General features: G+C 47.9%; 2 protein-coding genes across 5 annotated transcripts in view; one reads left to right on the forward strand and one right to left on the reverse strand.

Moving 5' to 3' along the window:
* Positions 1 to 20,646, forward strand: part of LOC143422093 (RISC-loading complex subunit TARBP2) — a 373,185-nt gene that overhangs the window by 171,225 nt on the left and 181,314 nt on the right. The window lies entirely within an intron of this gene.
* Fhos (Formin homology 2 domain containing) overlaps positions 1 to 20,646 on the reverse strand; it is a 187,527-nt gene that overhangs the window by 55,153 nt on the left and 111,728 nt on the right. For all 4 annotated transcript variants that reach the window (XM_076892438.1, XM_076892440.1, XM_076892442.1 and 1 more), the window contains one exon: positions 10,725 to 10,783. In XM_076892438.1, coding sequence (XP_076748553.1) covers positions 10,725 to 10,783 — 59 coding nt within the window. The remainder of the gene's footprint in view (positions 1 to 10,724; positions 10,784 to 20,646) is intronic.

Below are 20,646 nucleotides of genomic sequence, written 5' to 3' on the forward strand. Positions count from 1 at the left end.
TCCGATTAAATCGTTCCTCGTGCTTCTGAGCGCCCTTCCCTTCCGTTTACAACGCACACCTTCCCTGAAATTCCATCTATGCGTTCCTTCGAAACCATACTTTCGCAATTCTCGTGAAATTGATGCAAAGCAAGGAACAAAGTTTACTCACTCGCTTTCGTAAACTATTCGATACATGAAAGGGTTGAATCAACCCCAGTTTAAAATATCTAAGAAACCAATTCTATATGGACGACCAATAATTGTCGGAACAATTTCTGTCGGTAGAAATGATCTATTAGATTAAGGACTTAATTAGATGGAAACCGGTTAATTAGGTACGCGATTAATTTAGCATGGCGAATTTTCGTCGGTTCACCTATTATTTCATCCCTCGCTCGGTCCTCTTCAACCCTCTCCCGCGTCATTTTCCTCTCCTTCACCGAGCTCCATCGTTCTTTTTCAATCGCGACTCCGACTGTATTACTAATAATTGAATTCCATCTCACCAGCAGCGCGCTAAATTCAATTTCGCCTAGCCTCGCGATGGTCCAGCCGAGACTTGCCAGCCTGGTGGAAAATTCAGGGAGAGGCGGTGAAAGAACGAGCGCGAACCAGAAGCGTAAAAGCGGACGGGAGTAGAAAGGGGTGAGAACCGCGGCGAAGGGGGTGGCGAGAAGACCATTTCGCTCGGCGTTCGTCCAGCGAAAAATCGGGAAACGCATTATCGCCGTGGACACTCGAAGAAATACGCGACACCGTGCGAAAAGAAAGCCGGAAGCTGTCGATATATTCGGTTTTTAGCCGCGCTCGCCGCGCGATACAGTAATTGCACGGTTCCAGCAGCGCGCGTCCGCGTGCATGCTCGATCGAGCGGTGCGCGAACGTTGATAATTGCCCGGTATCGATGCCAATTGGAGAATAATTTCGTCCGCGACAGGTTGACCGTTCATTTATGCTTGTAAGCGCAGCGCCGCGGCTATTGGCGTTCGACAATTAGGCACCGTGGCCGACCACGTGAATGCCGGCTTAATGACGACGAAAAGTGGCATGGGAATATTTTAATGGCCGGTAAATTACACGGGGGTGCGGGAAACTCTTTTCGCGTATGAAGAGATAAGCGCGCAGGAGCGTTTCAGTTTTAGAGAATGCACGACGTTCGAATGAATCGTTTTGCCGTATTAATTGTACGGAGATATGAAAATTGTAGTTGCGAACAAGTTTGTTCGATGCGCCACATCTTCGTGGTATTAATTAGGTGTCGATGGACGATGGAAATAATGGTAAAATAGTGAGAAAGTAACCAATCTTTGATAGAATTGACCTTAAGACTGGAACGTTAAGTTGCCGGCTTGATTAAATGTACTTGTTACGAAATGTCTAAGGTAACACGGATTACAAAATAAAACCGAGGATTTGAATTTGAATAAAGATTCCCCGTTGAATATTCAGTATCGCATTCATGGTACACGGAAGAGGCGCTGACGAAAAACGAGCGAAACGGATGAAAGAAAATGTTCCGCGATTTAATTGCATGCACGAGGAGCTAAGTACACGAAGGAGAAACGAAAACTATTTTCCAGCTGTGTTGTGTCCGTGAAATCGTGATTACGATTTAAATATTTTCGCGTTACACCCTTCCGATAAGGATGGAATTGAATTTCGAATAAATTAAATTCCCTAACAATTGGCATTATCAGTGGTATATTGCCTTGCTCGCTTTTGATTTTACGAAATCTTCCCTCTCACAGCTTTCAGCGGCTGAAAGTAATATTTCTGGCCATAATTCTGTCTCGCCGGAATAAAATCGCGAATGGAATGCGACGGCCACCGTAAAGTGACAAAAACCGCGGGGAAAAAAGGACGTCGAATGGAAAGCGGCGGGGCAAAAAGAGGCACGGGACGCGAGCCGCGAGCCTTGTTGGATTTTTATGAAATCCGAGCCAGCCCCGCGCGATTGAGCTAATTTCCATACCCGCGAGTCCGCGTAATTCGCGAGCCCGCAAGGACGAGCCCGCCTCGTCCAAGGATTTCGACTCCGCACGGTTTATCCGTGCTCTCGCCTCGGCTTCGGCTATATCTCGAAGCGCGTCGATTCTAAATTACCATTGAAATATATACGCGTTAGATACGTGCTGCGCTATCGACCGTCCGGATTCCTTCGGATTTTAGCGGAACGCGCCGCGAAATAACGGAGTATCGACGTCCATCGCGAAACAGGAAGAACCGAGGACGGATTAACGCGCGGACACCTACGACTCTGCTGACAAATGTCCACCATTTGCATATTTAGAGACGACTAATCCCCCTCTCACGGACACTTCTACACAAATCTCAACACGTTTACACTATCTCATTATAAAAGGAACTATCAATCGGTCTCCGCGGCTACTTAAAAACCTGTTCCCACAAAGACACTCGCAAGTAACGATCTCTTCTACGAGTAACTTTACCATTCTGTTTACCAACGCGTATCGATTCGCGCATTCGCTGAAATCCAAACGAATTAAAAACCACTTTCGTTTCGATACGGATCGCTGAAACATTCTCGAAGCCCACCGGCGTATTCCCGAATAAAGAAAACCGGCATGCGCCGCAAAGCGTATCGACGGTTGCATCGGGCTCGACGAAGCCTAGCGTGCACACGCGTGGCCGTACGGCACTGGTACGCGAAAAGGAAAAAGTTAGGGGTGGAGAGGAGGGAGGAAAAATATCGTTTTCATTCATGCGTTCTTATCTGCCCGCCTGTGTTTCATTCCCTCTTGGCCAGCCACGCCCGTGTTACTCGTCGAGTCACGGTCCGCGGGGCCCAATTCGCGACTCCTTTCGCGGAAAAGGAGGCCCGCGCGGCCGCATAATCGGCCGCTATCACGCGATCATCGAATGCATTATGCATGCCAGGCTGTCGCGTAGCGAGGCGAAGGGTGGAAGCAGGGACGGGCGTATACGCGAGACCGCGGGTAATTAGGAATCGCTGTAGGGGCCCGTATACGAGACGAAAGAGTCCGAATCGAGCGGTGCGCCGAGGCGCAAGTGGAAAAAAAAAAGAAGAAGGAAAAGGGACGCGGGTCGAGCGAGGGTAGGAGGGAGAGAGAGAGAGAGGCTCGAGGACCTATCTTCTAAGAATAGCGGTCCCAAGGCCCTGGGGCCCTTGGCCTCTTCGTAATCAGTGGCCATATAAGCAGAACCCTCTCTCTTTTTATTCTACGCGAGACGGGAACCGTCTCTGTTCGCGATGTTAAGCAAGCTCACCGGCTCGTAACGCGACGTTGCAACTCCTTGTGCGTATCCTCTTTCATTGAAGGATGGGCTGACGGAGGGTCGTTGCGAAACCGAAAATCGAGAAAGCGGGTGCGTCCTTCTTGTCCGTATGTTTGCTGGAGAAATCTTCGCGATTTTCCTCGATATCGATGAATCAACTGAATTAACTGATATAATTCTATCTGCTGGAGGTGCATTTACGATGCACCTAGACGTTACTCAAAACATCGTTGCAGATGAAAAAAAGTATGGATAAAAACAGAGAATATCTCTGAACCTGTTAAGCATTCTATTCGATCAGGCTAACAGAAAAAAAAATGTAACCTGTAACGAGTCACCTGGCTTGGCCATAGATATTTTACGTTAATCTCTCTATAAATCTGAATATGGGGTTGATAGGAAATTGTCGTTTCGCGCCACTGGTGTCATCCGACGAAAGAACACGGCTTTTAATTGGACAATTTCCGTCGGAGGCGGCGAGGTATGTCTGAGACGTAGAAAAAAGACGATTCCTCCGACAGCTGTTCGCGGTGGCTGGCTGTTAAGGCGAAGGATTTCGCGAGTGGCGCCACGAAGAAAATCGCGCGCGGCAAGGTGCGAGGTGTCGGCCGCGTCACGCTTCGCGTGATCTGAAGCAACCGCGAGCATGCTCGTTACTCGCGTAAACGACCGGTTACCAACACTGTGATTATACTAGACAAGCTTTTAATTAATCGAACGTATAACTCCTCGTATGTACATACGTTCTTTCTAACTGGAACACTCCTGCGATGCATATAATAAATCGTATTTATATTACGATGTTCTGACGCTTGAAATGTGAGAAAAAACGCGATCATAATAGAACCGTTCGCAAGGCGAGCGTTGGAGTTCAGGAAATTGCTTCAAGGAGATAGAATTCGTTGCCGGAAAAATTGGCAATTTGCTGAGTTTTTCGAGCGTCGCGGACACGATAAAAGAAAAGACGGACAAAGCGTTCTGCAGCCATTTTGTCGGACGAACGCGATATAACGAAGTTCGAAAGCCGCTTTTAGCCACCAGATGCCGTTGAAACAGAGGATAGCAGAAATAAGAACTAACAAGTCGTACCGGATAAAGTTTATAAAATCGATTAATTCTTTATTAATCGTAACCGACGAAATGTTCAACGCGCAAACAGAAAGTGGCAAGAAAATGCACTAGAATCTATTTCAAGGATAAGCGAAACTAGGTTGCAATTGCTGAGGTTGCACGAAACGTGACTCCCCGTGTCGCGTGATGCGTGTGAACTGTAATCTCGCTCTCGAAGCATTTTCTACGCGAAATTTTTCTTCCCGTTGTTACGCTAATTACCCGCAATCTCGACTGCAAAATCTACTGTACACCCAATACTAATAAAACCAAAGTACACTAAAATTCGCAGAATCTACGGTTTTTACAATTCTCATCAGCATTAATACCCTATCAACATCCTAAACGATCAAAATTTCTCTCTATCCTCGTAATTATGTTAGTTAACCTCTCCGCCAGAGGATCCACGAGCCGCGTAATCGCTAAACACGTTCCAAGATGATCGTCGTCCGAAAAGATCGCTTACGTGGAACGCGGATAGATTAATTAGGAATTATATATCCTCGCGTGGCGTACAAGGTTCGAGATCTATGCGATCGTCGGGCTCCGGGTTGGTGGGACGTGTCTGGTCACGAATTTGGGCGAGCGACACGCGAAATTTCGTGATCCTGCCAGGGACGGACGAGGCCGCGGAGCCCGCGATTATTAACGAGCGAATTACTAATAACGGGATCGAGAATTTTACAAGCGGAACTGGCGTTGCTCCAGGGCGAAATTAAAACGAGCAAATCATTATACCGTGAGGCCATTGGGGCCGGTCCGGCGATCGATGACGAGCGAGTCGATTGTTTCTCCGCCGCTAAAGAAGACTCTACAATCTACTCGTGCGTACGACATCCGTGTCTTTATTCGCGTATAAAAACCGTTTAGCAATTACAGAGCAATTAACGACGCGAGTCTGTAACCCGTGACAGAGGAGACGAGTAACGTTCTCGCTGAATCGTCTAGGTTCCAACTAATTTCCTGGTACACTAAAAACAACACATGTCCGATCGAGGAACTCGATATGTTTCCAGATGTTCGTATAAAAAAGAACAGCCACGCTGAATCCGCGAAACGGTCAACTCCGAGTGCCATTAACTCGAACGACAGACGCGTTAAAGGATTCAATTGAATCCGCTGGAAATCACTTAATCTCTCCAACAGAAATCAGCGATCAAGTAAATTGAAACGCGGCGGATCGCGACCGGGAAAATCGCGTCGCTTTAATCATCCGCAATAACGAATCGCGCGACTGCCCCGCCAAGGGGTGGACGGACGAGCGACTCGGTCCCGTTGAAATATAGATGCCGCCAGGAAGCGACGAAATATCGAGAACAAGCGAAAGGGCCGTCTGGTTTTACGAGAGACGAAGGTATATACAAGAAGCACCGTTAAAATATGTAAAACGGCACGGTCCAACGTCGACTTCCGCGCCTCTGTCTCCCTCTCTCTCTCTCTCCCCCTCCCTCCACCCTCTTTATTCGTACTCCTCATTTTTTCGCCCGCTTGTTCTGGACCTTCGATCATCGCTCCACCACCATCTTCCCGGGGTTCAACGAACGGATACGGCCCGCAGGTGAATTCTGCGGATGGCCAGACGCGAGAATTTCGTGTCGTTCGATTCGCCCAGCTCGTATCGTGCAGAGTTTGGTTAGCATGTCTGGCTGGCCGGTCATTTGCGGCGGACTCATTTCCTACCGGCTATCAATTGAAGATGGAATACGAAAAAAGCCTCGCGAGCAACGTAGAAATATTTCGACGATGCAATCTCCACGGATTTACCAGCAGTTTGTCTGCTTTTGTTCAGTCGTTAACATATTTAGGGAACGATTTCTCGCGTGTGCCTGGCCCATAGAAATTCATGTAATTCCGAATATCCTGAAACTCGATTAGTCTCGTACGCGTTCCGCTTGCGATTGTGTGACGAAAGCGCGCGCGGAGAATCGAATCGCATGAAAAACGGCCCATTGTTCGTCGATAAATAGCGGGAAACGATTAGAAATTCAATTTCAGTTATTGCACGGATTTCGGTTCTGTTTTTTGGCCATATTTCGTTGAAAAATATGCGCGCATTGTTTCTCGTTCCTAAAATTCGAGCCAATCTGCCTGTAATGCAAACATTATCGCGATCCTCGCGCTGCAACGACTCTGTCACGAAAATTCTTCCATCCGTGACGACAAAGGAACACCGTGAACCGCCTAACCGTGCGACGCGAAGAAGTAACGACTCGAGACAAGCGTGGCGCGAATAAAAACGCGGTTCAAGGGTTACTCGGCTCGTGGGAGTTGGATTTCGCGATGCACGCGCGCGATGCAACAACATACTCGAGATTGAACGCCCTCGAACACGAGGACAATCACGATTGCAGTTAGTTAGATCGGTTACACACGCGCGAGCGAGCAGACGTCGCAGTCGGGCCTTACGCGGCTGAAATAACGACGCGTCGCGATAAAATTCGCGGCGCGAACTTTTTATCGGCGATCAGAAACTCGTACGGGCCACAGCAGACATTAGGAAACGGAACGCTGCCGCACCCCTCTTCCTCTTTCCGTTCGTTAAAAAATAACGAGCAGAGGCGAGCATTGTGCGCGTCACGTTTCAAAACGAACGGGAACCCGTTTAACCGAATTTCGCGAGCTGCAATTGCGAGATTACAACCGGGGCTGGAGAAACGTTTCGCCTCTGTTTCTTTTGATTTGCGCGCAGATAAATATAACGCACGGGGAAAAGACGTGTTCCTTTCGTTTCAACACGTTCAAGTGGTAACGCGGTGCGATTTGTGAATGGTAAATTGGGGCGATAAGAGGGTAACATTGGTAACGAAATTGATAATTACACGAAATTTCTGACTATCACTGCTGATGAATTCTGTATACTATTTTGAAGCATGATGAACGATCATTAACTTTAAATCTAGTATTCATCGTATGTAATGTTCCTTAGAGAAATAGATAGTTTGTTATACTGGTTCCTTCTCCAACGACCTTAAACTACTCTCTACGTACGGCCAATGCTATCAAGCGATTCCTATCAGTCGAATAAAAAATGGATTTTCATTAATACTTAACACCCTGAAGGTCGAGAATAGAGAATCGTAGGATTCCAATTAAAGTAAAAGCGTGAATTATTCTACGCTCGAGTTTTTTCCGCTACGTGGCCTCTTTATTATAAATCAGGCTTTGATATCAAGGTGAGATCTCGAATATCGTAATCCTGCACTTGATTTAGATTTGAAAACGTAGATAGGATTTGCTGCGCCCCGCGTCGAGCAATGTTCGCTTTTAAAAGAAAACACTCGCCAACCAGGTAATAAATGCGCATATTTCAATTTAAAACATATAATTTGCTTTTACGAGGCGAAGCATTCAGATCCCTAACGGCACGCTACGTTACGTACCGAGGAATGTTATATTTAGTAACCGTGAATGAAATAATCTGCGGAAATTAAGTAACCAGATATTACGAAACGACTTCGCTAAAGATTTTCCTGAGAATATTTTAAATGAACTGCGCGGCTTGAAAGGCTCGGAGACTTTTCTTTTTTTCATACCGCCGGGTTAACGCATCAGATTTTTGAAATGGAATTAATTAACCGTGGGAGAGGCACGGAGTGGACTGAAATGAAATGAAAAAAGTCGCAGGCGGTACATTCGTTTTAAACGGTCCAACGTTTTTCTTTCAGATTAAACTGGTTCGACGGAACCGTCGAAAATCTCGGTAAGAAATATTGGGAAACGACAAAAAAGGTCGACTGTGAACGAGAAATGAAGAGTACAATCGAAATCAAAAAGATCACGAACGAGAGAAGATATAAGTAATCACTGTGTACCGTGGAAACTTGATAACTGTTACAAGTGGCTCTGAAAATACGCGTGTATTGTGCAATAAACGAGGTAACATAAGACCAACGATAAAAGTAAGGTTAACGATAAGATCCAGGCTCCTTCGTTACTTCAACTCTTCCCTCTATTTACTCGTGTCGCTAAAGTCTCGTCGAAATTACTCAAGTTACACGAATTCAAGTCGCTGGAGCTTGCGCTCGCACGAGTCAACTTATTTTCAAGTAGTAGAAACCTAAAATGGCAACGACTTTTAGCCACAAGATGAAAGGTCTTTTAAACGCAGCGCGCCGCGAGCTTGATACTCACAGCGCATCTCGAGACACGTTCGTCTCTGACAATCTTTAATTAACAGATCCCACACGGATGTCCCACGCCACTCGTCACCGTAACAACCGATCATTTATTACATTCCACCCCTTCGCCCCGTTGAATTTCATCTCGCTCGACCTGACGTCTTTTCCCGGTTGATTGACGAAATAAGATGTTGCCTCCGTCGTCCCGCGGGCGATCAATCTCTCCTTCTTTTTTCCACCCCCTTTCTTCTACGAGGATCAGAAAAAGCGACGTGACGCGAGCATCTCTGGGCGCGAAGAGCCCATTTTCACGGTGATTTCAACGGGAAATCTCGTCGCGTGCCGCGCGATTCAATTTTCCCCCGGTAATATTCTGATTGAGCCGAGAGGCCGACCGCCCCAAGCGTCGAGAGGGCGCCTTTCACCCGTTCCCGCGACGCCGCGGATGCACACGGCGAGGGCGACGACGCTTCGTGGATAATTGCTACCAGGGAGCCGCAAAAATACCGTCCGCGATGAGCCGCGTGGATACGCCTCGAGCACGTTACTCTAATTGCTCGATGAAACGGGTAATTCCGACGAGGTCAGCTCCGCGTAATCGCTTTCCCAATTACATTTGAATAGGGTGTATTTGTTAACCCCTGACCCCTACTACGTTACACTTTTCTTCGTGTTCCGCGAATCGAGAGGAAAAAAGGGCTCGTTGTTAGTTTGCGATGGTTTGTAATGGTAAACGGGACGTTGGATGGGTATCTCGAGTACTGTTGCGCGTACGAGAGAGAGAGAGAGAGAGTTCCGGTTCTGTTTCCACCTTTTAATAGGAGATGGAATCGCGATAAATTTACATAGAATTTGTCATCTAATAATTTCGTATCCTAGATAAAAAAAATGTCTCGTACGAACGATCTTTGCACGATCGTTTCTAATCGCGGGCCTAAATTTACCGGACGAGTTACCAGGGATGAAAGAGGAACTGCACCGTGGTCAGCGGGCTCAGTTTTTACCCGGCATTGCGTGGTTAACCATCACCTGTCGCGGTGATTAATGGCTACCGCTCCCTAGATGCCCTGGGCCGATTTTTGCCGGTTGCCGGTACACTGTTCTGCACTTTATACACCGATCATTACTCTCCGCGACGTTTCCATCGAAAAGAATTATCTCGAATAGTAACTTTCGCGTCGAGTCGTTCCTCGAGGGTCCAGTCCGGCCTCGTGGCGCGGTTCAACCCTCTAAAATCGATCCGCGACGCCGTTTCGAACGATAATTACGCGGTACGTCGCGATCCATCACGAACACTTAACGCGCGAGGATCTGATACGCGTAATCTGATCATTTTCAATTTACGGACGACGGAAACGTAAAAGGTTCCGCGCGGTGATCCCGCGATATTAATTCATTAAAATTCATCGCGATCCCTGTCACTGTTACACGCTAGGGCCCGCGGTGTAACTCGAAAACCGTGCTGTAACATTTACACCGTTGCCCAACGCCCCGTCGTTGTTTCTGGTCAAATATTCGCAGCGGAACGGGTTTATTCATCGGCGTTATTCGATATCGCGATCTCCAATTAGTTGAAATTAACACACCGTGAAAATTGTTTCCATAAGCTCGGCGCTGAACGTTGTTAATTTTGTCGCGAATTTACAATCAAATCCCCCGGTATCGCCATCTTCGTTGCCGCGATTTTTCCGCGGTTTTGTAATGCGGAACGCGTGAACGTTCGAAAGTTCCGAATTAAACGAAATACATGGACATCAGTGGTTTTCGGACTGATGGTTCGATGTTTCAATCCTCGTAGCTCGGTAGATGATAAAATCCAGCGAATAAAATCGTTCGTAAAGCTACCTGTTTATCATTCGCGATTAAAATGTCGCTGTAACCAAACTAATCGCAAAAGTAACGCGATCGAGCGAAAGAGGAAATGACGAAATAAAATATCGTTTACGAGCCCAACTTTCTCCAACGAGTTAGCTCGTCGACTGAAGCCCGATGTCCCACATTCGAACGTTATTATATCATCCGATTCACGACGGATCCGCGATATTGACACGGAACCGATGTCCACCGATGGGACGACGATGTCCTCCGGGCGGCTAACGACTCTCTATCGATCCTCGAACCGAAACGCAGCTAGTAGAGCAAGATGTGACCCAGCGATGGCTGTTGGAGGTCGCGGAATCGTGAATCGGATGATCCGTTCAAGTGGATCGTGGGAGCCCCCCGGCTAGATTCGAATCGCGCCTCCGACGTACTCACCTATGATGGTGTGCACCCTCACGGACAGCTGTGTCCTGAGAACGATCGAGTTCTTTCGGCTGCAACAGAGAAAACGAGACAACGATATCAGTGCTTGAATTGTTCGACGCTCGAGACACAATAGAGTCGGAAGGTTAACCGTTGCGGGACTTGGAAGCACGGGTTCACGATCCGGATTACCGGAATTTATGCTATTTTCCCGGCTACTCGAGACCTCGAGACGTTCGAGTTTCGTCATCGAAACCTCGAAACACCCCCGAGCTTCCTCATCCGCGACGAGCCCAACACCGTGGCCGAGAAAAATTGGGTCACGAGTTTGGCGAACGATCGCGACCCAACCGCGTGTAATTATCTCTCGCGTCACGGATCGACGCTGATTACTCGCGGCTCGCGTAATCGCTTAATTGGTCCTGCGTGAGCGGTTGCGCAACGGCTGGTAACTCGCGCGTGCACGCGCGAATCGGTTCCAGAGAGGCCCCTGGAGCCTCGCCTCGGGATCCGCCGGCTCGCGAGCACCTTGGCTGGCCGCGCGGCGAACTTTAAGGCCCTGCGAACCTTCCCACGCCACGCGTCCCTGAGAAACAACGGCTACCGCGTGCACAATGGATTTCAGAGCCGTACGACGAAGAAGAAAGGAGGCACGCCGTGGCGGTGGATAGGAGAACGAGGGGAACGGAACAGGCTGAAGAAGAGTCGAAGACACCGGCGGTGGCGGCGGGCGTCGAACACATCCGGGGGCAAGAAAGAGTCGGCCTACGTACGCGCGCGTTAATGATGTTTCCGCTCGTTAAACGAGCGAGACGGAGCGCGATTACGCGTTTTACTTTTCCCACAAACTATACGGGCACGAGGAGGGAGCCGAAGCGGCTGTTTCGTCCTGTGCAAACGCGCTGGGCGTTCGTCGAACACACCGCAAGGTATTTCGCCCCGCGTAGAAGGGGCGAGAGGAGGCGTTCAGCTCGAGATCGATTCGCGATTAACCGACGACTGTGCGCGTTGTCTTCATGGAAATTTCTAGCCGCGATGAGAAATCGTTTTTCTGAGCCGCCTGTCTTAACAGAGTGTGTCGGACGGAGGCGCGTGGGATACGGTGGAAAGGGGTTGGAGACGCGGAGGAACATGCGGCATGAAAGTAAAGCAAGCTCATTGTTCGCGGTCCGTCTGGTAATTAGAGATATACGACGATGTTAATCGTTCGACGCGTGGAATCTCTGAACCGAGATTCCAACTGGATATCCCTGCGATGCGTTTAAAAATTACGTTTCCAAAGGAACCCCTCCATCAGAGGCGACGAGTCGACTGATCGTATAAACAGAAGTGAGTACCTCGCTTTCAGAATGAATCTTCCGTGCGACTATCGCTTAAGATTAAAAGACGCGTCTTTGACGTGCCCAGGTTACAAAGTTCGCCGAACGGCGACAGAAAAATATGAGCAAGTTTTAAGCGATTCCAGGATCGTATCCGCGAACAGGTAACCACGACTATCCCGTAAACAAACCATTTCCATGTGAATCGAGGGGGAAAAGAAGCCGTGGAACGACTCGTCGGATTCCCTTAAGAGAGCTGAGACTGGCAGGGGGGCAGAGGTTGCTCGAATAAATTAAAAACTTTCCGGCACGGGGCCAAGTTCAATGTCGTAGCTGGCTGGCTGGCTCTCTCGCAACCTCGCCGTTTACGTTTCCACGTAAACAGAGCACGGTGGCGTTCTTTTTCCTCGCATTGTATCCGATCGTAGCTCGCGTAATTGCCGCGCGCATTGTCCCGCGGTAATTGGCCGCGGTAATCGACGTTGAAACGGGGGCGGTCGGGGGTGGCAGAGCAGGAGCGCGTCGCGGTGGAAAGTAGAATCTCGATCTCGCTCGGATCGAGGTGGAAATTTCGAGAGTTATTCGAAAGACGCGAGAGATGATGCCGGGAAATCGGATTAAATTCATCGCTGGCTCCGGTGGCTCGCGTTGGAATGCTGTTTAAACGGTCTTGGATTCCCCTCGAGCTGAAGCGACGAGAGGGAAACAGTCGACCGATCGAACGGGACGGAAGAGGAAGATCGATAGGCAGAAATTTTCGATGCTGATTCTTGAGGCTTGAGATGAAATTAATTTGTACGAGTCGCTTCGACGGGTGTCCCTTTGCCGAGTTTTTGTACAGAAAAAGGTCTCCGTGCGCGTTTTCCACGAAACGATCCGTAACTGTTAAAAAAAGAACAGTTTCTTACTTTGGACGAGAGATACGTGTTCACTCTCCGGATGGAACGTTGTATCATGGTATTAATACCAAGAAAGGAATGCGCAAACACGCACGGTGACCTCCAAACGATTCCAGACCATTGAATGGTTCTTTAAAGAGCCAAGTGGCCCGAGCTCGGACGATCTTGTGTAAATAACGTGCAGAGCGATGGACGTCGATGTTTCTTGCTTGTTGAAACAAGTTCGATCCTTCCTGTAGTCGCGGATGTTTTTGCGGTTTCGTGGTAGCCGGATAAAAGAATGGCGCAGCGTATGAGACCTGGCGGTTGTCTTAAAACGTTAACAACCGATCGATCGTCTTGAAAAAAGGAAAAAAACATTGAGAGGATAGAAGTTCTGTCCCCATAACTATTCGTAGCATATCAATTCTCGAGTTCACTTCGAGACATGAAAAATATATAATAAACGATAGTTTATTCAATAAGTATTCTCATATTTATGATTTGGTGAAAAGTGAAAAACTGGTAATGGTATTTCTCAAAGCGACGAGGAAATCACTGGAAGTGTAAGGGTTCTTAAATACGATCTCATCTAAGACGCTTTTAGAATTCAAACGATCTCATTAACCATCTCATTTCCCTCGAGACGGCGAGACGTGGAAGCTTTCTAACGTAACGTATCACGAAAATTCGTCTGCCAGAACTTCGCCACGTCTGTTCGCGTCAGTCTTTGAACTTTGATTATAATCGACGAGATCAGGCGTTCCCGAGGTCTAAATTTCATTTAAATTCAAACTGAAGCTTCTACCACCCGAGATTAATGGCAACCCGTCAAATCTGGTAAGTAGATTAGATAGTCGCTCCGATAATTATACGATGGATAATAGATAACGAGACGGATGGAAAGTCATACGTAGATTGTTACATATCGAGCTTCAATAACGTTTCACCGTTGTATAATATCCATTGCGATTAAAGATCAACTACCACCACCGCATATTTCATTATACACATCCCAAAACACAGGTAACAATTTTCAGTTCGATTCGAGCCACGGAATCGCCGCGATTGGATTACCAACAAACCGTAATGATCCTCTTTATCCTGAAATTAATCTCGCTACACGACTACCAAAAACATGCGCAACACTATTGAAAAATTGGAAAACCGTTGATCCCTCGAAACTGTGTCTCTTCGATTAATTGCACAAACGTTCAATTCCTTTCGACTATCTCGAACCTGACGCAACCCATCCTCGAACCAATACAGTTTCACCCGGTTACTGTACTCGAACCGCACGCAACTCCGTTCACCTGCCATTGTTAAGTCCCTTTGCTAAGCGTCCACGACTTCCGCTCGTACCCTCGAGCCAGTTCGCCAATAGAACTCGACTCGAGCGAGGGCTGGTCCGGAAAAACAAGTCGATCGTATCGCTCCTTCGAGATCGACTCGCCTGATGCAAATGCGATCTCACCCCGGCGGGAGTCGCGAGCGACGCGTTCGCACCCAAGCGCACCCACGGCAGGACGAAACGCGTCCGTTCTGGCTGGAACGTTCCCTTGCAAATGGAATGCAAAACCATGGACGGCTGCGCGGCGATGCTCGTGGGAACTCCGCCGGTTCGTAAGCCTGGCGACGAAAGTCCCCGACGAAAGGATTTCCAATCTCCTTTAATGGCGCATTAATCGCGCGACTCCGTGGAAAGCACGGTAGGGAGCAGCTCGCGTCCGGGAAAAAAGCAGCGGGATAACCGTGGGTGTGGCGGTCGTCGGTGGTGGAGTTTTCGCGCGAAGGACAGGGGGTGAGGACGAAGCAGAGGCTCGACGCGGTAACCCCGGCTGGAAGCGGTTTTCAATCGACGACGGGGGCCGACCGATAGTCTGCGAACTTTCCACCGTGTACCGATTATCGATACCCTTGCGTCGAACCGGAGGCTTTGGCCCTGTCGCGCGTCAATTTCCCTCGAGCGTTATGAAGTGGCGTTAAATAGACGCCGCTGCCGCGTCCTTTTTATCAGCTTCAATTGCTGGCGTGTTACGATGAAATTGGTGTTATGAGAAAAGTGGCGGATGTTTGCTGCTGGAATTGGCGGTTGATCACGATTTTAGCTACTACGCTGAACTCTGAACGCTCGTTGGAAATCGTCAGATTCGATATAGTGTGAGGATTGCAAGGATCCTTATATTTTGTAATGTAAATATGCCCTGTGCGTTTTGTCAATTGTGTTGAGTTATTTTCGAACCGCTCTAAATCTTCAATTAGCGCAAAGATTTTCGTACACTGAGACAGCTGTTAGATGAGCTGTCGCTGAAGAACCTAATTAGAAAACTACAAGACGAATTAAACGTTCCGTTCCGTTCCGTTCTGGGCATTGGATACGTTTTAAAATAGCAACTCATCCGAGTACAATATGCATCTATTGTTTCGTACGAGTAATCATATCAGCAAACATAGCAGATTACACTCTCCAAGTATTCTAATTCTAAAATCATCATTTATTATAATCGCGAATGGATACATCACTCCTCAGATTTTTTCCACCTTTCGTGTTACTTAATTTGCATCTGGCCTATTATTAATCACATCGAAGAGTACTTTCTGCTATCATCCTCCTCGAGGCTCAATTGATTCCACCACGCTTCCACCACTTTATATCACGACGCTTAATCTTATCTCGGTCGATCAATCTGCATTTTGAACCACCGCCATCTCTAATTTATCCGTCGATTCAGTCTACTTGACGCGTACAGATATACTCGTGCGTGCGTGCATCCTCTTCATAATCGATTTATCCTCGTTTGAACGAGCGGGAAGAAATGCTCGCGCGATATTCGCGATTACGAATCCTCCAACTTTCGTGCCAAAAACCCTCCCGCGCGTACACGCTCTCTCATCCGGGCATAAATCATTCGCCACTTAATAGAATATGAATAAGCGAGTAGTACAGTTGTAAACTAAGGTAGAAATGCTTAGCACGTTACAAACGAAGCTAAATTATACTCCCCTTCGAAAGTATCGCTGTATATTTACTTTAATGAATATTCCGTTTAAAATTAGCTAAAATTTCCGGTGTTACTCGCAAGTTTTAAACGGAATGCTTGTTTCATCGAGCTTTTCTTAAAGACTTATTCAATGGCTCGAATATGGCTCGAACGTGTTCAAGCTACACGTGTGATAATATCGCTGCACGTAGCATAATTCAAAGGACCAAAACGCCAATAAAGTCAATCGTCCTGGATTCATTATGCAGCGCCTGGGGAGGGAGGAGTCGGCTGAAAGGGTTCGAACGACCCGGTTTCGAAGTTCCAAGGAGCGAGAGGGAAGTTCGACCGGAAACTCCGACAAGAAGCAGGTCACTCAGCTCACCAGCACGAGGACGCAACGATTCGGGCCGCAATTTCGCTTGTCATTAAAAATGCCAACCTGTCAAACCGCAGGCGAACGGTAGCTGCAACGCGGAATTATGCACGCCGCGCAGCCGGAACTTTCGAGGATCAGAGGCTAATTGGCCTACCGGAAACTGTAAGCCAACTACTTGAAACTTATCGAACGCCGGGAAATTTCCAACGGAACGCCCCCGATATTCCGATATTTATTCTCGAGAGTTTCGAAACCGTTTTTGTTACAAGCCCATGACCCGATCGGTGCCCGAAAACCGTTCGAGTGGTCATCGCTCCGCGGGAACTTTCAATTGTTTACGGTTCCCCACGGGAATTTCAACGAAAGGACTAACTCTTCTTACTACAATTGAAAAGAAAAGTTACACTATCAGTGGGTGTATTCAACATTGAAATTGATTTTCAATTAGGAGAAATCAGATCAGTCTCAACGGTCAAAGTTCTCCTCCGTGGAATAACGTAACTTTGTTTTACAACGTACGATTCAGTGAAAATCGCCAGCTCATTTAATAGAAAATTTAACGAGACACCGAAAAGCAAAGGCGAGCATTAAAATTTGCTCGTCGATCCGCTTAAATTCGGTTCGCGTTAGTTTGCTCGCGCTGGGGTCTCCTCGTCCGCCATCTAAATTTCAGTCGAAGTTCAAGCATCCCCGAATCAAGCCTGAATCCGAGTATTTGGGTTAAACTCGAGTTAAGCGCAAGTCGGGCTAAATTTAAGCGTTGGCTGAGTCACGTACCAGGCATGTCGCGCGTTTCTGATCTTGAATCGTGGCGTGGAGCAGCGAACCGACGAATAAGCCGGCGATTTAAGGCGAGCTGACTCGAAACGGCGGATTTTTCCTGAAGAGCGCGAATCTGAATTTCGACTGAGCGTCGCGTGGGTGCGAACAGGGCCCGACGCATCTCACGCGCGTTATCCAACGAACTTTCGATGAAATCCGACGCGGTCGCCTTGAGTCGTGGCCAACTGACTTGTAACCCTTTGTCGCGGCGCGAAATTGCCAATTGGCCATTGGCACCGCCTCAGCCACTTTGAATCCAAGGAAAACGGACGGCCGTGCGAATCGGAGCCGACGAGAAAAACGAGCGTCTAGGTGTTACCGAAACTGGCGGTGCTCCGACAATTTCGAGAATCACGGTCACAGAACGGTGACCAAGGATACTAGATCCGTTCCGGCTAGACGGGAAGGTTTCTGGGTAATTGCAATCACCATTTTCATCGTGAATCATTCAGAGTAGTTGGACGAGTTTACAACTTTGCTCATTCTTTGTAGAATCAAATTAGTTTCGATATTATATGACTGTTCTTCGAATATTTTAGGGTAACATTGACACCATAATGGTGACGAGTTCTTAGACGAGACGAAGGGATTAATTAATTTGGTAGAACCAAACGATCGATATAATTGTAATTCCGCACGAAACATCCCTCTCTGACACGGAGTCTTCTTCATGTATCTGTAATATAGATTCGTATATATTCTCAGGTATTCCCTCTGAGGAGTAACTCGTGTACAAACTGTACTCGAGCATCAACATCTCAGACTTCAGGTAAAGATAGCATCAATATTAATAAACTCATCGCGAGACCGGCTCTCAAGGTAACCGAAATCGCTTGCACCTCGAAACTTCTAATCGTTCTAATAGTAAGCACCGCGAAAGCCACGGGAATATCAAAGCGGAGTAAACCAACAGCGATCCCCTCGATTCTCGCACGTCAATTACGAAACCGATCTCTATTCAGGTTGACACCTACCCGTTCCACCCTCAGCCGTTTAATTATGCAAGAAACGCAGGCAGAAACAACAAAGCACCGAAATAAAGTGTCTTACGCGATCTGCCAAGAATTGAGTCACTAGGCGCGAAAACAAAATTCCACATTTTCTCCGCGGGTACGAACTAACCGTCGCAATGTCATTGGCGCTCTGCTTCTTTACGCTGTCGCTGTTTAACCATTTCGTCACGATATACAATTAATCGAGTGGAAAGAATATTTGAATAAAGGTGAATTAATAATTCTGGATACAATTAACCAAGTAATTACTAATACGTGGCACGACTGGTCTGGTTACGGTGCAGTAAATTTTCTTACAGCGCTCGCGAAGCGGTTTTTCCACCACCAATTACATTAAAATTCCATAACCTTCCTGCTTTCATCGTAGCACACCCACCTTAATCTATTAACTGGATTGACCCTCACCCAGTTCGAGAAAAAAATTGAAGTCAATTTTAATTAAAGTTAATTCAATGAAACGCGCCGCGGGGGTACTGAAAAGTACACTGTCGGCGTTAAAAATATAAACGACGCGCCAAGGTCCGGCAGAGTGCGAACAGTAGAAGAAATTCCGGACGGTGGACGAATGATTAATTAGGCAACCAATTAGCATGGATTTAAGAATTGTACGGAAGAACGACAGCCAACTTTCTCTAAAAGACTTCGGGCAATTGTTTCACCCTAACAATGGTTGCATTTAATTAGGAAAATTTTCCAACCTCCCAAGTGTCTCGACTCGTTCCGGATAAACACGAAAGATATTGTAAAACGAGAACGAACAGAAGGATTATCGATCGTCCGTTACGCAACTCTGCTACACGCAATACGGCACGAATCAATCGATCGTGTTATACGAACGAGGATAGCCTATAAAACGAACCAGACCGTCCCAACGCGAAGGTCGCATCAGCTGATCCACGCGTCGTCGAAAGACGAATTAATTATCGCGATTCGGGGAGGAATCGCAGCCCAGTTGGATCGTCCGAATATCTGTCGTCGATTAACGGGGCGGGAGTGAGTAATCAACGACGATGAGGGGAGGATTGCGCAAGAATTCTAGGCAGAACGACGAGCACCGAGTAAGGTCATCCCTGCTCGCTCCTTTTCAGCCCATAAATCACTTAGGAATTAACCCCTCTAATTGGCCAGGCGGTATTTAAATCGACGAGTGCTCGCTCGCCACCGAGAAGAATGCGGACGTGCGTGGAAAACGCTTGCACGCGCCCTCCGCCTCCACCGCCGCCGACACGTTTTTACGCGGTCGATTTAATTCCCCCCGTTTATAATTAGTCGACGTTTCCCGCTGGTCTGCGTGGCCACCGCCAGTAGCGAAATTTCTGGGATCGCCGACGGGATGCTCGGTGGTTTCAATTTATCTCGCGTTCACCCGCGGACAGCGAGGTTTCAGCCAAGATGGCGAGGCTGACGCACGATGCGCGCAGCGGAATTTCTGTTTCATTGCAATGTTTCGTATTCGTTTCTTGTAACTTTTCTCTTATACGATTTACGTTCTGAAACAACGCGAAACGCAATTGTATTCGAGAGAATACGAAGCGACGGATGGCGAGTATTCGTAATTTTAGAAAGCACGGGGGTGGATGCGGACGGATCGCGAAGCTTAAGTTGCCACGTGCGAGCGGCCAGATGTAAGTGTGACTGGAATCGATTCGACCGCGTGCTCGATTATAATTCGCGTCAATTTAAGTCGTTGACGGCGAACCAGTCGGAGGCGATGACACGTGAAAGGATTCGTGGCTGGTTCAAAGGCAACAGCGTCGAAGATCGGACACGGATAATGGCCGACCGAAGTGGGAACGGATGGAGCTCGAGTTTCCCTTCGCGGTTCATCGGTTTCAGAAGAATTAGAAAAACGACGACTCTGTGGATTTATGTTTGCACAGGCGAAAGATCTCTCTGGCCTTCCTGCTCGTCGCTTACTTTCTACGATCTGTCCACCCTTAATTAAGTTCGTCCTTCTGGATGAACAGATTTCATTCAAACCTATCAATCTACCGAATGATTCGAAATTTTCCAGCTTCCATCTCTAAACGTTGATTAATTAACCAGAAAACATCAAGCCTCTGAAAATGTACATCCGGTACACCCACACTCGCCTCATTTAAAGCGTTCTCCGAGCACGAAACGTTCCAGCGCAATCCACAGCCAACAAATCTCTCAGCGAAGAAACGAGAGGCTCGTAAAAACAATTTTATCGTCAGCCGCGTATTTAAGAATTCGCGACGAATCGCGACGCTCATCATCACGATCGATCCCTCAAACGCAACGTAATCGCTGTCATTGTTCGGCGGTGCGTTCGAGCAGCCGGCACACCCGGCAGTCCCTCTCGTCCCTCGGTGTTCGATCATCAGGATTCAGGGGATCGCGCGGCAAGCTTGATCGACGATCGATCGACGCTCGTGCTCGTGACGGCACGCTCGCCTTCCGTTTTCGCGACGTTCGACGAACCCCGCGGAAAACGCGGGACGAATAAACCAGCCCGTCCGTCGCGGTTTTTTTTTCGCGAAGTCGAGTCACGCGGCTCGCGACGCACACGCGCGAGTGA

The sequence above is a fragment of the Xylocopa sonorina genome, chromosome 3, assembly GCF_050948175.1.
Source record: "Xylocopa sonorina isolate GNS202 chromosome 3, iyXylSono1_principal, whole genome shotgun sequence".
Classification (NCBI taxonomy): Eukaryota; Metazoa; Arthropoda; class Insecta; order Hymenoptera; family Apidae; genus Xylocopa; species Xylocopa sonorina.